This window comes from Lithobates pipiens, unplaced genomic scaffold, assembly GCF_037356315.1.
Source record: "Lithobates pipiens isolate NorthernLeopardFrog02 unplaced genomic scaffold, aLitPip1_a1.2 Scaffold_23, whole genome shotgun sequence".
In the NCBI taxonomy this organism is placed as follows: domain Eukaryota; kingdom Metazoa; phylum Chordata; class Amphibia; order Anura; family Ranidae; genus Lithobates; species Lithobates pipiens.
In genome coordinates, this window is record NW_027507785.1 from 167,808,296 (window position 1) to 167,824,953 (window position 16,658).

Below are 16,658 nucleotides of genomic sequence, written 5' to 3' on the forward strand. Positions count from 1 at the left end.
GTTCTGCCAGCGTTTTCCGTCATAGCGTTCTGCCAGCGTTTTCCGTCATAGCGTTCTGCCAGCGTTTTCCGTCATAGCGTTCTGCCAGCGTTTTCCGTCATAGCGTTCTGCCAGCGTTTTCCGTCATAGCGTTCTGCCAGCGTTTTCCGTCATAGCGTTCTGCCAGCGTTTTCCGTCATAGCGTTCTGCCAGCGTTTTCCGTCATAGCGTTCTGCCAGCGTTTTCCGTCATAGCGTTCTGCCAGCGTTTTCCGTCATAGCGTTCTGCCAGCGTTTTCCGTCATAGCGTTCTGCCAGCGTTTTCCGTCATAGCGTTCTGCCAGCGTTTTCCGTCATAGCGTTCTGCCAGCGTTTTCCGTCATAGCGTTCTGCCAGCGTTTTCCGTCATAGCGTTCTGCCAGCGTTTTCCGTCATAGCGTTCTGCCAGCGTTTTCCGTCATAGCGTTCTGCCAGCGTTTTCCGTCATAGCGTTCTGCCAGCGTTTTCCGTCATAGCGTTCTGCCAGCGTTTTCCGTCATAGCGTTCTGCCAGCGTTTTCCGTCATAGCGTTCTGCCAGCGTTTTCCGTCATAGCGTTCTGCCAGCGTTTTCCGTCATAGCGTTCTGCCAGCGTTTTCCGTCATAGCGTTCTGCCAGCGTTTTCCGTCATAGCGTTCTGCCAGCGTTTTCCGTCATAGCGTTCTGCCAGCGTTTTCCGTCATAGCGTTCTGCCAGCGTTTTCCGTCATAGCGTTCTGCCAGCGTTTTCCGTCATAGCGTTCTGCCAGCGTTTTCCGTCATAGCGTTCTGCCAGCGTTTTCCGTCATAGCGTTCTGCCAGCGTTTTCCGTCATAGCGTTCTGCCAGCGTTTTCCGTCATAGCGTTCTGCCAGCGTTTTCCGTCATAGCGTTCTGCCAGCGTTTTCCGTCATAGCGTTCTGCCAGCGTTTTCCGTCATAGCGTTCTGCCTGCGATTTTCTGTCACAGCGTTCTGCCTGCGATTTTCTGTCACAGCGTTCTGCCTGCGATTTTCTGTCACAGCGTTCTGCCTGCGATTTTCTGTCACAGCGTTCTGCCTGCGATTTTCTGTCACAGCGTTCTGCCTGCGATTTTCTGTCACAGCGTTCTGCCTGCGATTTTCTGTCACAGCGTTCTGCCTGCGATTTTCTGTCACAGCGTTCTGCCTGCGATTTTCTGTCACAGCGTTCTGCCTGCGATTTTCTGTCACAGCGTTCTGCCTGCGATTTTCTGTCACAGCGGGCTATCCAGCATTTCTGTCACAGCGTTCTGCCCAGCATTTTCTGTCACAGCGTTCTGCCCAGCATTTTCTGTCACAGCGTTCTGCCCAGCATTTTCTGTCACAGCGTTCTGCCCAGCATTTTCTGTCATAACGTTCGGCCCAGCTTTCCTGTCACAGCGTTCTGTCCAGGTTTCGGTCATAGCATTCAGTCCAGTTTTTGTCACAGCGTTCTGTTCAGCATTTTCTGTCATAGCGTTCGGCCCAGCATTTCTGTCATAAGCGTTCCATCTAGCTTTCCTGTCACAGCGTTCTGTCCAGGTTTCGGTCAGCATTCAGTCCAGTTTTTCTGTCACAGCGTTCTGTTCAGCATTTTCTGTCATAGTGTTCGGTCCAGCATTTCTGTCACAGCGTTCGGTCCAGCATTTCTGTCACAGCGTTCGGTCCAGCATTTCTGTCACAGCGTTCGGTCCAGCATTTCTGTCACAGCGTTCGGTCCAGCATTTCTGTCACAGCGTTCGGTCCAGCATTTCTGTCACAGCGTTCGGTCCAGCATTTCTGTCACAGCGTTCAGTCCAGCATTTCTGTCACAGCGTTCGGTCCAGCATTTCTGTCACAGCGTTCGTGCCACAGCGTTCGGTCCAGCATTTCTGTCACAGCGTTCGGTCCAGCATTTCTGTCACAGCATTCGATCTAGCTTTCCTGTCATAGCGTTCTGTCCAGGTTTTGGTTATAGCATTAGTCCAGTTTTCTGTCACAGCGTTCGGCTCAGCATTTTCTGTCATTACGTTCGGCCCAGCATTTTCTGTCATTACGTTCTGCCCAGCATTTTCTGTCATTACGTTCGGCCCAGCATTTTCTGTCATTACGTTCGGCCCAGCATTTTCTGTCATACGTTCGGCCCAGCATTTTCTGTCATACGTTCGGCCCAGCATTTTCTGTCATACGTTCGGCCCAGCATTTTCTGTCATACGTTCGGCCCAGCATTTTCTGTCATACGTTCGGCCCAGCATTTTCTGTCATACGTTCGGCCCAGCATTTTCTGTCATACGTTCGGCCCAGCATTTTCTGTCATACGTTCGGCCCAGCATTTTCTGTCATACGTTCGGCCCAGCATTTTCTGTCATACGTTCGGCCCAGCATTTTCTGTCATACGTTCGGCCCAGCATTTTCTGTCATACGTTCGGCCCAGCATTTTCTGTCATAATGTTCGGCCCAGCAATTCTGTCATAGCGATTGGTCCAGCATTCTCGGTCATAGCATTCTTTCTAGCTTTCCTGTCATAGCGTTCTGTCCAGGTTCGGTCACAGCATTTAGTCCAGTATTTCCGTCATAGCGTTCGGTCCAGTATTTTCGTCATAGCGTTCGGTCCAGTATTTCCGTCATAGCGTTCGGTCCAGTATTTCCGTCATAGCGTTCGGTCCAGTATTTCCGTCATAGCGTTCGGTCCAGTATTTCCGTCATAGCGTTCGGTCCAGTATTTCCGTCATAGCGCTCTGTCCAGCATGGCGGTCATAGTGGTTTGCCCCTGGGTTCCTGTCATATCATTCTGCCCGGCATGTCTGTCATAGTGTTCCGCCCCAGGTTATCTGTCAGTGTTCTGCCCCTGGAGTTCTGTCATAGCGTCCTGCCCCAGGATTTCAGTCATTGTTCTACCTAGGTTAACTTTTAGCATTTCTGTCATGGCATTGTCGAGACATTTTTCTGTCAGTATTTCTGTCAGAGTGTTTCTGTTCAGTGGTTCTGTCATGGTGTTTTAACCTCTGTGTTTGGCTTCAGAGTTCGCAGAAGGGCGTTCACTTATGACATATTCTGGTTAGGTTTGTCTGCATTCATTGTCATGTCTTATCGTATCTGTGTTCATGTTTGTACCGGGGTCAGTTAGCTAGGGCTCTCACATCGGGATCTGTCACGTCTACAGATCCATACGGGCTGAGGTTTCGTTATTAATGATTGTTGACCACAATCTTCTCGCCTGTATACCATACGTCATACGATGCATGTTCATTCACCACACCTGTACGTCTACCCACCACGGTCTGTGGGTACTCTAGGCCTGAGTTTCTGTCAATTACCTGTCTCTGCGCTGCAGGTTACTCGGGTTAACTCACTATTTCTCAACTCACACACGGGGGGGTTCATCATTAGGTTCATTCATGCGCTGTGGTCTTGACTTTTCTGCCATGTTCTCATTCTTAGGTAGGCAGAGGGGCGTTGTTGTTGTTCTCATGTCTGGTTGTCTGTCTTTCCTTCTAGTTATGTTTTCAGGTTGGGCCGTCTTGGCATCCATACCAATATCAACCATGCCTGCACTCACGTACAGATGTCTTTTCGCCACTGGGCGCACCCTCAGGTTGGAAGCAGACAACAATTTTCTTTAGTGGACATCCTGTTGCATAGAGGCCCTGGTTACCGCCCTGGGATTCATACTCTCAGGGTGTGTCCAAGCCATGGTCCTTAGGTGGTAGGTTGGGCGACGTCGTCACCATTCTGGATTCCACTCTCAGCTCCGATCTCTTGTCTAGGAGGTTGCCTGGAGTACTGCTCAGGGACGTCGGTCCAGTCATCTTTGCTCCTCCCCGGTTTGTTCCAGGTGGGGAGGGGGGTGCTTTAGTCACTTTGGGCATGGCTGGTTCATGCTATGGGACTTATTCCCCTGGGTTGGAGTCTGTTTCTCCTTCCTCGGTTCAGGATTCAGTCTCGGTTGGGAGGTCTCGGGCAGTAGCATGACCTGCTCACATCCGGTGGGACCAGTTTGTCTTGGTGTCGCCATGTTGATGATGCTTGCCATGGCATCTACTCCATCACATTCATCAGGCAGCCAGGTTTCCTCTCCTATCACTGGTATTTTTGCCACTCACCCTCTCACATCCTCTTACCAGGTATGGGAAGGGGTGTTTTCACGGTGCTTCTTCTGGTGTGTGTTGTAGGGGTTCTTCGGGTCAGCCCTTGCTCTCTTTTCCCTACGTATCCTCATTCATAGCAGTTCATTCTCATGTCCGGGTCACCTTGGGCATTAGGCTCATCCTATCCTTCACGGGACGTTCAATTGGGTTTGCGTAGCTTGCAGGCTCTAAGGAGGTTCCTTCTCATCTCCAGGTCTGGAGTCGATGGGTTCTACTCTCACAGCGGATACTTACCGGTTACTTACGGTTGGCGTTTGGGCATACGTCATTTTAGGGATGGGATCTCTACCTTCCCTCTCCCACCTAAACTGGTGTCTTTTTGCCCTCTTTTCAGGCATACTGACCATCCAGGCCATGGCACACCTCAGGCCTTGTTTCTTAAGTAATATTGCATTTCCCACTTGAAGACTCCGATTACAAGTTAGAAGGCTGGCTGTAGGCCAGCCTGTATTTGTGGGAGGAGTCGGAGACTATATAACCCTCCTCCTCTGTCAGGGCCAGGGTTGGGGTTTTCTAGGTGCCCACCCACCCGTTTCCCCCAGGTTATTCACTCATACTCATAGTATTTTTCTTATTCTTACATTCAGGGTATGCCCTCTTTTCAGGCATACTGACCATCCAGGCCATGGCACACCTCAGGCCTTGTTTCTTAAGTAATATTGCATTTCCCACTTGAAGACTCCGATTACAAATATATATATATTGCAGGACATGGTATACAAATAATGCTATTCATGCTCTTATGTACCGTGGCCCAGTTGGTCACTCCATTACATCCCACCTTTTGTTTAAATGTCCACGATTGCATTTTTGACATAGAATGTGCGGGGAGTGAGAGACAAAATTAAGTGTACTGCAGCCCTTGCATATCTAAAATTGCAGAAAGCGAATGTGATTGCAGTAACTGAAACACATGTTACAGGCCATTTACAGTCTGCTTTGGATAGGCGTATCCCTGGATTGGATAGGCGTATCATAGTCTGCATACCAACTTTTCTAGAGGGGTTTCATTACTGGTAACTAAAGCTACCCCATTTGAGCTCATGTCTATGGAGTCGGACCAACAGGGCAGATACTTGTTTTTACATGCCTCTATTGGAGGTCTGCCTATACTGTTGATTGCATGCTATATTCCCCCCCCCCATACAGCTCAGAGGTTGTCACGGCGGTTCCGTCATTTATAACCCAGCATCTGGCGGTCGCTGCTATGTTTATGGGGGGGTTTCAATACGACTATGAAACCTTTTTTGGACCGCTCTGTACAGCCTACTGTGATGGTTAAAGTGGAGGGCCTCCCTAACATAAAAAAATTACATTAATATTTTCAAAATATATATATATTTTTTTTCAACTTACCTGAAACCGCTGTTGCTAGGCAGTCTTCCTAATCTGCCTCTTCCTATTCCGTGGTGTTCCCTCCTCTTCGGTGAGCAGCCCCGTTGCCTTCTGGGACATGTGTGTTCCAGAAAACAACGGGGCCGTTCACAAGGCGTCGCGTGACTCACGCATGTACAGTAAGAAACAGCAAGTGAACCTGCAAGGCTCCACTTCCTGTTTCCCTTCATAAAGATGGAGGCGCCGGCAGCCGATCTGATGGACGGATCGGCCTCGGGCGGCCGACATTGCGGGCTTGCTGGACAGGTAAGTGTAAATAAAGTGTAAGTGACGTATAAAAAAATAAAAATAAATTGCGGCCAGAACACCACTTTAATGAGACTAGACAGATCAGACTGAGTCGCATATTCCAAGTATATTACACTACCAGGAAATATACTTGCCACTCCACTAGTCATGCCACGATGTCTAGAATAGATTACATATTAGTCTCTAAAATGCTGCTTCCCAGGGTAGCTGTGGTGGGATTTGCACCTAGGGCCCATTCAGACCACTCCCCATGCTGGCTACAGTTGTTCCTTTTGGGAACGGTCCCCAACCATGTGTGGAGGCTCAACCCATACTGGTTATCAGCGTTGTCAGACCATAGCACTACAGAAAGAGAAAGCACACTTTTAAATTACATGCGAGACAGGTGTTGGATAATAGGATTACTAGACTTAAAAAACATCTAGAGTGATAGTGCATATGTCAGAAAATACACTATGGGGCTTGGAGGAGCCCTATAATACCTTTCCCTCTCCTGACAACTTAAATAAATAGAGTCAAACTACAGGCTCGGGTTGTATCACAGTTGTATCACAGTTACATTTGGAAAAGGCCAAACAGCGATTGTTCTTCTGTAAAACGCAGATATATGAACATGGGGCGAAAGCGGAGAAGCTGCTAGCTTATCTCGCACATCTAGATGACAATCTGTCTGTGGTGGTCTCCTTGACTGAGCCACATGGATCGGTTGTTACGGACCCCCTGCTGGTGGCTAATAGGTTTCTGAGATTCTATGGGGAATCATATATCGTATACACACCCCAAGAAATTCAAACATACTTGCACACATTACAGTTCCCATGTCTGAGCTCAGAGCAAGTCCAGCTACTGGAAGCTCCTATATTGCCACAGCACTCTCCCAATTAGCTAAATCCAAGGCCCTGGGGTAAGATGGTCTACCCTTGGAATTCTACACCACATATTCAGAAACACTTACCCCCAAGTTGGAGACCTTATTTCACTCCATATTTGAGTTGGGTATTCTATGCAGGAGGCCCAGATAATAGTTATTCCCAAAGATCCTCATTATCCAAAATCATACTGACCCATATCCCTGCTGCCAGTGGATAATAAAATACTAGCCAAAATTGTATCCTTTCAGTTAAACACAGTCATACTCTCCTTAATCCACCCTGACCAAACTGGGTTTATGCCGGGGGAATAACAGGGCAATGAATATTCGGAGGTTGTTTATGAATATCCAAGTCCAACATGACAATGTGGGAACTAGGGTGGTGGTGGTCCTAGACACGGCCAAGGCATTTGATTCTGTCGAATGGGTCCATTTGTGGGAGTGCCTGCACAGTTACGGGTTTGGCCCAAATTTCATTAAATGGGTACAGCTTCTTTATCAGATCCCTAAGGCGTGGGTGTTTGTAAATGGGTGGCCATCTGACCAGAACTCTCTGGAGAGGGGCACGATGCAGGGCTGCCCTCCATTACCTCTACTGTATGCCCTTACAGCAGAACCCTTGGCTATAGCCATTAGAAGGAGCCCGGATGCAATAGGCCTCAGGCAGGGAGATTCTTGGGAAAAGATAGGCCTTTACGCAGATGATACAGTACTCTATTTGGCTGATCAGGGACCCTAGTTACAAGCAGCATTGGCCATTATAGAGACAATGGGTAAATACTCTGGCCTGCAAATTAACTGGGACCAATCTCAAATTCTCCCTCTGGACCATCTTCGTCCACCGGTTGTATTTCCAGAACTTCCCTTACAGAATGTGGCGGAGATTAAATATCTGGGGATTAAGGTCACCAGAAATGTTAGAGATCATGTCTCTCTTAATGTGGAACCCCTGTTTGCAGTTCTTAAAAATTCAAAACCCAGACCTGGTCTAGATTACCATTAGGGGTAATGGGTAGAATTAACTTAGTAAAAGTGATTGTTGCCCAAAATGTTATATATGATCTGGTACGCTCCTCTGTATACACCGCTTAAAGTTTTTGAACAGATGGAAGCCATTCTAAATTCCTTTGTCTGGGGCAAAGGAAGGCATAAACTGGCATGGAATGTTCTTAAAAACCCCGCCTTTGAAGGAGGGTGCTCCCTCTCTGATATCCAAGACTATGTGGCCTCACAACTCTCACACCTGTATTATTTTAATACTTCTGAATCCCAGCAATATAGGTCTTTAGTGTGTAACATACCAGAGAGCCCTCTACACACCCCTTTTCAGACAATTCTTAGAATGGGGCATTAGGGCTGCAATTCTCTCCGCTTCAATACAGGGATGCTGTCACACCACCAGAGAATATGGGATCTAGCACTCAAGAAGCAAAACAGTCACATATACATTTACACACCCCAATTATGGTTCAATGGCCACCTGCCTGAGTCGAGTACCATGCCTGATCCACAGCTTTGGGTGGCGTATGGTATACTTTACCTGTCTCAAGTTCTGACGGAGCCAGGACCTAAAAATTTTCAATCACTTAATGAGGAATTTTTGCTTCTCAATCACCTATTTCGGTATCTGCAGCTCAGGCACGCGGTTGGAGTGCAGATTGCTTCCACCACTATTGCTCTTGAAACACCACTGATCCTTGACATCATATTTGGAGCGGACTCGACCAAGTTCTTTTCCTGCGGCCTGCCAGGTTGCCTGACCTCGCCCCCCCCCTCTGATGTAACGCAGGTTTCTGTTACGTCAGAGGGGGGCGGGTCACCTATATGTCATTGGGGAAGCCCGGCTTCCCCACTTGCGTCAGAGGGGGGCGGGGTCAGGTGACGGGTGGCCCCACCCTCCTCATATGAGAAACGTCAGGCCGCCGGGAACCCCGAAGTGTCTCCGACAGTGGAGACAGACTGCATGGATGGACTGCGCTGGACTGAGAGATCACCCGTCGCTGGATCAGATATCGCTGGGCCTCGGAGAGATGATCATCAGTCGCTGGATAGCAAGAGTGGATTACCACCACTGGAATCTTTTTTCTATTTTTTTTTATTTTTAATAAAAGGAATTTTTCAAAAGTGTGTTTGTCTTATTTAACTATTTTTTACACTTTCTTTGTGAAATGGTAGGGGTACTTTTGTGCCCCCTTACCATTTCAAACAAGGGGGGGGGGTGCAGGATCTGGGGGTCCCCTTGTTAAAGCTGGCTTCCAGATTCTGATAAGCCCCCCGCCCGCAGACCCCCACAACCACTGGCCAGGGTTGTGGGGATGAGGCCCTTGTCCCCATCAACCTGGGGACATGGCGCTTTGGGGGGGGGGCCCAAAGCATCCTCCCAATGTTGAAGGCATGTGGACTGGTACGGTTCAGGGGGGGCGCTCTCTTGTCCCCCCCCCTTTTTTTTCCTGCGGCCTGCCAGGTTGCGTGCTCGGATAAAGGGTCTGGTATGGATTTTTAGGGGGACCCCCACGGCAATTTTTTAAAAAAAATTGACGCGGGGTTCCCCTTAATATCCATACCAGACCTGAAGGGCGTGGTAATTGAATTTGGGGGAACCCCACGCTTTTTTTTTTTGCATCAATGAGTGTTTTCTGTATTACGGGAGCCGACAATTCAGTATAGCCGTAAGTGATTTTAAATGACTTTTTCCTGCAGAAATGACACTTTGTGCAGGGGCAGTTCTAAGCACGGGAAACATGCGCCCCTTCACAGGCATACTATAGACACCCCCCAGGTATGAAATTGAAAGGAATATTACACTTTTATTGTTTCACTTTAATCACTAAAAAAAATCACTGCTCCCGAAAAAACGTCCGTTTTTAAAACTTTTTTGTATTGATACATGTCCCCTGGGGCAGGACTCAGGTCCCCAAACACTTTTTAGGACAGCAACTTGCATATTAGCCCTTTAGATGTTGAACGTTCAAGTCCCATAGACTTTAATAGGGTTCTAAAGTTCACACGAAGTATAGATCTGTTCGAAGTTTCTGGTGCGAACTGAACCGGGGGGTGTTTGGCTCATCCTTAGTCTGAAACACACACCACAATACACAGCAGGGAGTGGAGCACACGTCACACAGCAGGGAGCATCAGGGTACATGTCACACAGCAGAGAATGGAGCACACGTCAGGGTACATGTCACACAGCAGGGAATGGAGCACACGTCAGGGTACATGTCACACAGCAGGGAATGGAGCACACGTCAGGGTACATGTCACACAGCAGGGAATGGAGCACACGTCAGGGTACAGGTCACACAGCAGGGAATGGAGCACACGTCAGGGTACATGTCACATAGGGAATTCAGCACACATCGTGGTACAGGAGTTTTTTCAAATGCAGAGTAGCGCGCAAAGCGGCTGTAATAAGAGCTCTTATAGGTCGATTCTTCTGGCCGCCCCTTCCTTTCCTCCCATCCACCCTAGCTGCTTGTATATGACATCATCAGGGGTGGATGGGAGGGGGCGGCTGGAAGAGCTCTTATTACAGCTGTTTCCTGCACAACTCTTCATTTGAAAAAACTCCTGTACCCTGATGTGTGCTGGATTCCCTATGTGAGAGAGCTCTTACAGTGCTACTCTGCATGCTGGCCTCGATCTATCAGGCAGCTGTCTGTGATTGACAGGTAGATCGCCACGGAACCCCTGGGGACTTCTCCCCAGTTAAGAAACACTGCCTTAAAGTGCTACTAAAGTCATAACAGTAAAATCAGTCTGTATATACAGTTAGGCATGCTCCTTATACTCACTGTGGAACCTAAGGGGTTAATCCTCTGCATTGTGTAAAAAGACTGTTTGATCCTGTCTTCTCTGATCCACCCTTCTTCCACTGTCCCCAATCTATCTCCTGATAGTACTAAGCCTCTGGGACACTCTGGGACACTATGCACATGCTCAGTTTGGTGTGTATTGCTAGAGTTTTATTTTTTTTTCTTGTGAGGGTGCATATTATCAGCACAGGGCCAATCAGCACTGTCCAGACAGAGGGTCAGGGATCCTGCAGCCTCATAGGACAGTCAGAGTAGAATGAAAGCTCTTCCTACAAGCTTTAACCAAACACTGATAGAAGTCACAAGACTGCTATATAATGCTGATGAGAAAAGGTGTTTAGCAGTTTATATTTACTTAAATTGCATTTCCATGTTTTGTATACTGTGGGAAACCAGATATAGTGAATGCATGGTCCTGGGTTTAGTAACACTTTACAGTGGAATTGAACTCCAAAAACTAGAAATCCCTGAGAAGTAGGGTCATTATAAACATAAGAGACCCTATTGGTCTGCTCTGCATACTAGCACGTTTCGGCATAAAGCTACTGGGGGGGCCCAGTGACTAAACCTTAAAACATTTTTTATCTTAATCCATTGTTTTCATTATTGTAAAAAAACATTTTCAGTTCCCTTGTTCCCCCCTTCCGCTGTATGAAGAGCGAGAAGGGGGAGAGGCGAGCGAGAAGGGGGAGAGGCGAGCGAGAGAGGGGATCAGGAGAATAGATCAGCACTGTGCACGACTGCACAGTGTTAATTTTGACATCAAATTTTGATTTTGTTTTAGTTATGGGTCTTTTCACTAACATGCCATTTTAGTTTTAGCCATATTTTAGTAGACAAAAATCGAATGTGTTTAGGTAAATTTTAATGCATTATTTCTTTAGAACTTTTGGTCCCTTAAAAAGTGGGAGGCACATATACAAACTATTGTAATGCCTACACCGTTCACTAGATTTGGATGTAAATACCCTCAAATTAAAGCTGAAAGTCTGCAGTTAAAGCACATCTTATTTGTTTCATTTCAAATCCATTGTGGTGGTGTATGAAGCCAAGAAGATTAGAATTGTGTTCATGTCCCAATATTTATAGACCTGACTGTATACGGCTGAAGTAAAAATTGAATAACATGTTTAATAATTTAAGGTATTAACCACTTAAGGACCGCCTCCTGCACACATACGTCGGCAGAATGGCACGGCTGGGCACCATCATGTACCTTTACGTGGCTCTTTAAGTGCCCAGCCGTGGGTCGTGAGTGAACCGCCGGCGGCGCGCTACCCGACCCAGTCCTGAGCTCCGTGACTGTGGCCGCGGGACCAGCGGACACAATCGCTGCTGGTGTCCCGCGATCAGGTCACAGAGCTGAAGAATGCGGAGAGGTCTGTGTAAACAAACCTCTCCCCGTGCTTCCCTCTGAGCCTGTCACTGATCGTCTGTTCCCTGTTATAGGGAAAGACGATCAGTGACGTCAGATGCCAAGCCACGCCCCCCTACAGTTAAAAAAAAAAAAAAAAAACACACACACACACACTTAACCCCTCTCCGCCCCCTAGTGGTTAACTCCTTCACTGCCAGTGTCATTTACACAGGAATCAGTGCATTTAAATAGCACAGATTGCTGTATAAATGACAATGGTCCCAAAAATGTGTCAAAAATGTCCGATGTGTCCGCCATAATGTCGCAGTCACAATAAAAATTGCTGATCGCCGCCATTACTAGTAAAAAAAAAAATATATATTAATAAAAATGCTATAAAACTATCCCCTATTTGTGGGGGAAAAAAAAAGGACGCCAATTTTGTTTGGGAGCCACGTCGCACGGCCATGCAGTTGTCAGATAAAGCGACGCAGTGCTGAATCGCAAAAAGGGGCCTGGTCCTTTGGCTGCAAATTGGTCCAGGGGTTAAGTGGTTAAGGTTTGCACTACAGACACAGATTTAGCTGTGGTGTTATAAATCCAATTTAGTTTTGGTCAAGAGTCTAGGAGGATGCGATAAATTTTCACATACCTTTACCATACACCCAGGCAATTTTGTTTTTCAGGTACATATCAGACAAGGGAAAAAGGGAGTATGACATATCACATCCACCAGGCATTCAGACTGGGCAAAGCTTTAGCATTTTCTCATAGTGCTGAAGCTTGCTCATCTCCTCCCTAGCAGTCCATCATAGTGACAGACCAAGACAGAAAGCTGGGACAGGGCTTAGGTGCGCATTACCTGCAAGTTTTTGCCAAAACCAGAACTAGCATTCAAGTGAAGCAAAGGATACGGAAAGCTGATACCGTTCTAGTTGCCTGCACTTGATACCCGACAACAGCTTTCCATATTCTTACAGTACTCTTACAGTAACAGTCACTTGTCATGCAGCACTATACCCAATTTGAATTTATTTTTTTCCACAAAGCAAATGTTTCAAACTGGTTAGAAAAATGAATCTTTGATCTACATACAAGAACAAACATTTTTACTGACCTCTGCAAGCTGTTTTTGTAAATCACAGATTTTCTTTTCATAAATTTTCTTTCTGTCTGAAACAATTGCCATCAGATTGAAACGTATCTCACCTTCACAGTATCTGAAAAAGGTAAACAACATTTTTGATCCACACCATTATAAGGAAAAAAACAGCTTATGGTAGTAATAATGGATGAGCAGATCAACATTTTTCTTGCTGCCTATGTAATTATGCTGGTAGCAATGTTAGCATGCGCGCAAACCTTTACTGTTACTCCCGACTGCCAGCAGATTTGGGGAGCCGTAAAGCTGCCTAATCACTTCTATGCATGAGTAATGAAACCACTGCCCTGTGCTCTCATTAGCTTCAAGTGCAGAGATATTTGAGAAAAAAAATAAAATAAAATTTAATAAAACACTTAAAAAAAAAAAAAGCGAAAAGTGTGCAGTCTTTTAAAGAATTGTCTTGCACTTTGTGAAAAGAATAAAAAGGCTTTTTGTGAATAAAGTAGGGGATAGGGCTGGCAGAGTGAATGTCATGATCCTTGCACTGCACAATAGTCAGATAGCTCTGCCTGTAGCATCCAGGATAAAATAAAAAAAATCCTGGAGCTCCATTTTAAACAAAAATAAAAAAACATATTAGTTATACTTACCTACTCTGTGCAATGGTTTTTCACAGAGCGACCCAAACCTCCTCTCCTGGGGTCCCCTGCCGGCTCTCCTGGCTCCTCCTCTTCTCGGTGTGCCACCATAGGAAGGCTGCTTCCTAATGTGGCACACCTGCGGACTCCATCCAGAGCAGTGCTGCCTGTGTCTATAGACACAGACAAGGCTAGGCCTTGTCCCCCACTCCCTAGTCACAGGATTTGACTGAGAGCAGCAAGAGCCAATGGCTGTCTGCTCTCTGCAAAGCCTGTGAAAGCAGGGAGAATGGGAGAGACAGGCATAGCATTGAATCGAGATCAGGCTCAGGTAAAGAGGGGTGTGAGGGGGCAATACACATTATCAATGCATCGAGATAAAAAATGTTAAGGCTTTACAACCACCAAGTTTTAACCTCTACGATATAAAAATTGATAAAGATGGATTTTTTTTCTATTTACTGCAAATTGTCTTTACTTGAGTGCGTTTTGGCAGCAGTCTGTATACCACCCCACCTTTATGGGGAAAGTTCTGTGTTCACCTCTGGCGTATCCACTGGGAAATTTTAAACATGCCCCTCATGGTAGGTGACTTTAAATACTTAGCCCATAACTAAGATACCCATAATTTGCTGCCTTGTTTAGAACAATGTATTAATCCAAAGAGAGTACATACTGGTAGTGGAAAGGGCATATAGTAACAGCATCAATGCATACAACAAACTAGAACCAAATATGCCAAATATGTTGTTTGCCAACTCTAGTACAAGAGCATTTTGATGACCAAAGATAAAGAAATGCAACACCTAATGGAGAGATGCAGTGCCTGCTGACAGAAATAGTTTAAACACAAGCCTAATTTCCTTGGTCTACCTGGTAATTTCATTACCTTAGGGGAGTTCTCACACGCGGTGTGGTGACGGGATACAGCTGGATTTTAACCCCATATTAACTTTGGTTAATGGATTTATGACACATGTATCATAATGTGGATACAAATTATTACAGCCTTTTGCTGATTGTTTAGCGCCGCTAATGTTACAGTTTCACGGTGACATTTTGAGATGATTTGTTTATTTTTAGAACTTATGTTGCTCAAATTAATGTCATTGTTATTTCATGAGCGCTGGGGGGGAGGTACCATTCATTTATGTTTGACTATCTCTCATTGATAATAAGTCGATTTTACGTCACTTGATTTGTATTCGCCGTTTTTCACGGAAGATCTCTAGAATCTATTGTGGACCAAAGCAATTTGTATGCTTGTCAATTCTTTGTCGCTAATCCCCAGCTGACCCTTGCCAGAGATTGGAGACCCATTATGGTCTCCAAATTTAAGACTTTCCTGGGCCTAACTAAAAAAAGTAAGCTGCGGTCATACTGGTCCACTGACTCAATTCATCATATGCCCTTGTTCTTTGCCTCCATGACCAAGACACGATACGAGTAGATCTTGCGAGTCATGCATTTCAATCACAATGAACTCTGTCGTCCTCAGGGTGACCTTGAATACGGTCGGCTCTACAAAATTTGGCCCCTTGTAAACCGCTTCAACCAGCAGTTTGCATCCTTGTTTAGTCCCGATCAAGTTGTCTGCTTTGAGTCCCTGATTACATTTTCTGCCCTCTTGTCTATCAAGCAGTAACTTCCCAGCAAGTGTGCCAAATATGCTCTGTGACAGCGCAACAGGCTATACATATAGTTTTATGGTTTACAAGGGAAGAGATAGTTACGTAGAGCCGGAGAACAGCCCAGACTACATAGGGAGTGCTAGTAAGATTATGTGGGACTTCGTGTCACCCTTATTCGAAAACGGGCATCACTTGCATGTGGGCAATTATTACACAAGTGTACCACTTCTTAGTCACTTGTTTGATCATGGAATCGGCGCATGTGGCATTGTGCAATCTAATCGCTGGGGCTTTCCCCAGCGGCTTGTAGATTAGTCTTAGGCTGGGGGAGAGAGCCTGCTTTAGATGTAATAATTTGCTTGCTGTGAAGTGGAGGTATAATAAGAATGTTTTCATTCTGTGCTCCCTTCACACAGACCCGACGGTCCAAATTCAAATGGCGACTAGTGTTGTGGAGAAACCCCTCTGTGTCCACGAATACAACCTTGGCATGGGAGGGGTGGACCTTAACATCCAGCTGTTAACTGCCCATAAGACCAGACGCTTGTATAAAAAAAGTAAGTGTATATTTATTCTAATTGGCTCTGCTGAATGCTTATGTGCTATACAAAGCTTCAGGATGAACTGGATCTTTCCTTAAATTCCAGGAAGAGATCATTACAGCCCTTCTGTTTCCAGACGGTGCTGTGGCCCAACTTCGTGTTATACGCCGATAAATACGGTAACCATGGCACGTGTAAGCAATATATAATTTAGTGAAAAATTTGTGTAATTATTTTTTTGTAGTTTTTTTTTCGCTTTTCTGTGATTGACAGAGGCTCCTTTTAAAGATATGTCCAGTATGTGCTGTCAAATACGTCCAGTATGTGCTGTCAAAGCCTCTATCAATCCGTGAAAAGCGGAAAAAAAATTACAAAAAATAATAATAATAAATTACACAAAGTTGTCACTAAATGATACATTGCTCACATAGTACCAGTTCTTGAAGGTAAGCAGCCCTTAGATTCAGGCTCTTATAAGCCTATACCCTTATTAACCAGCAATATTACAATTTTGGGAAAAGTACTGGCAAACCACCTGATGTCCATCAATACATGGTGACCAGTCAGGATTGTTACCAAACAAACCCACCTCTATGAACCTTGGTAAGCTGTATAAAAACAAAACAAAAAAAAAAACCCCACAAACTCCTCCTAAAAATCCGGGTGAACAGGCCTTGCTGTCACTGGATGCAGAACAAGCCTTTGACAACACATACTGGACGTATCTTTAAAAAGGAGCCGAGATGCCTCGGTGAATCTTTTATTGCTTGGGTGCAGCTGCTCTACTTTCATCTGCAAGCCATCATTAGAAAGGAAGGCTCACGTTCTGAAAATTTGTTTTTTCATACAGGCACCAGACAGGGGTACACCTCTTGTTTGCACTAGCCAGTGAGCCGCTTGCTACTCCGATAAAGGAAAATGAGAATATTGAGGGTCT

General features: G+C 45.9%; 1 protein-coding gene across 2 annotated transcripts in view; it reads right to left on the minus strand.

The window, feature by feature from the left end:
* The window catches only part of UCHL5 (ubiquitin C-terminal hydrolase L5), a 119,448-nt gene that overhangs the window by 42,646 nt on the left and 60,144 nt on the right, over positions 1-16,658 (minus strand). For both annotated transcript variants that reach the window (XM_077452571.1, XM_077452570.1), the window contains exon 8: positions 12,923-13,025. In XM_077452571.1, the coding sequence (XP_077308697.1) occupies positions 12,923-13,025 (103 nt within the window). The remainder of the gene's footprint in view (positions 1-12,922; positions 13,026-16,658) is intronic.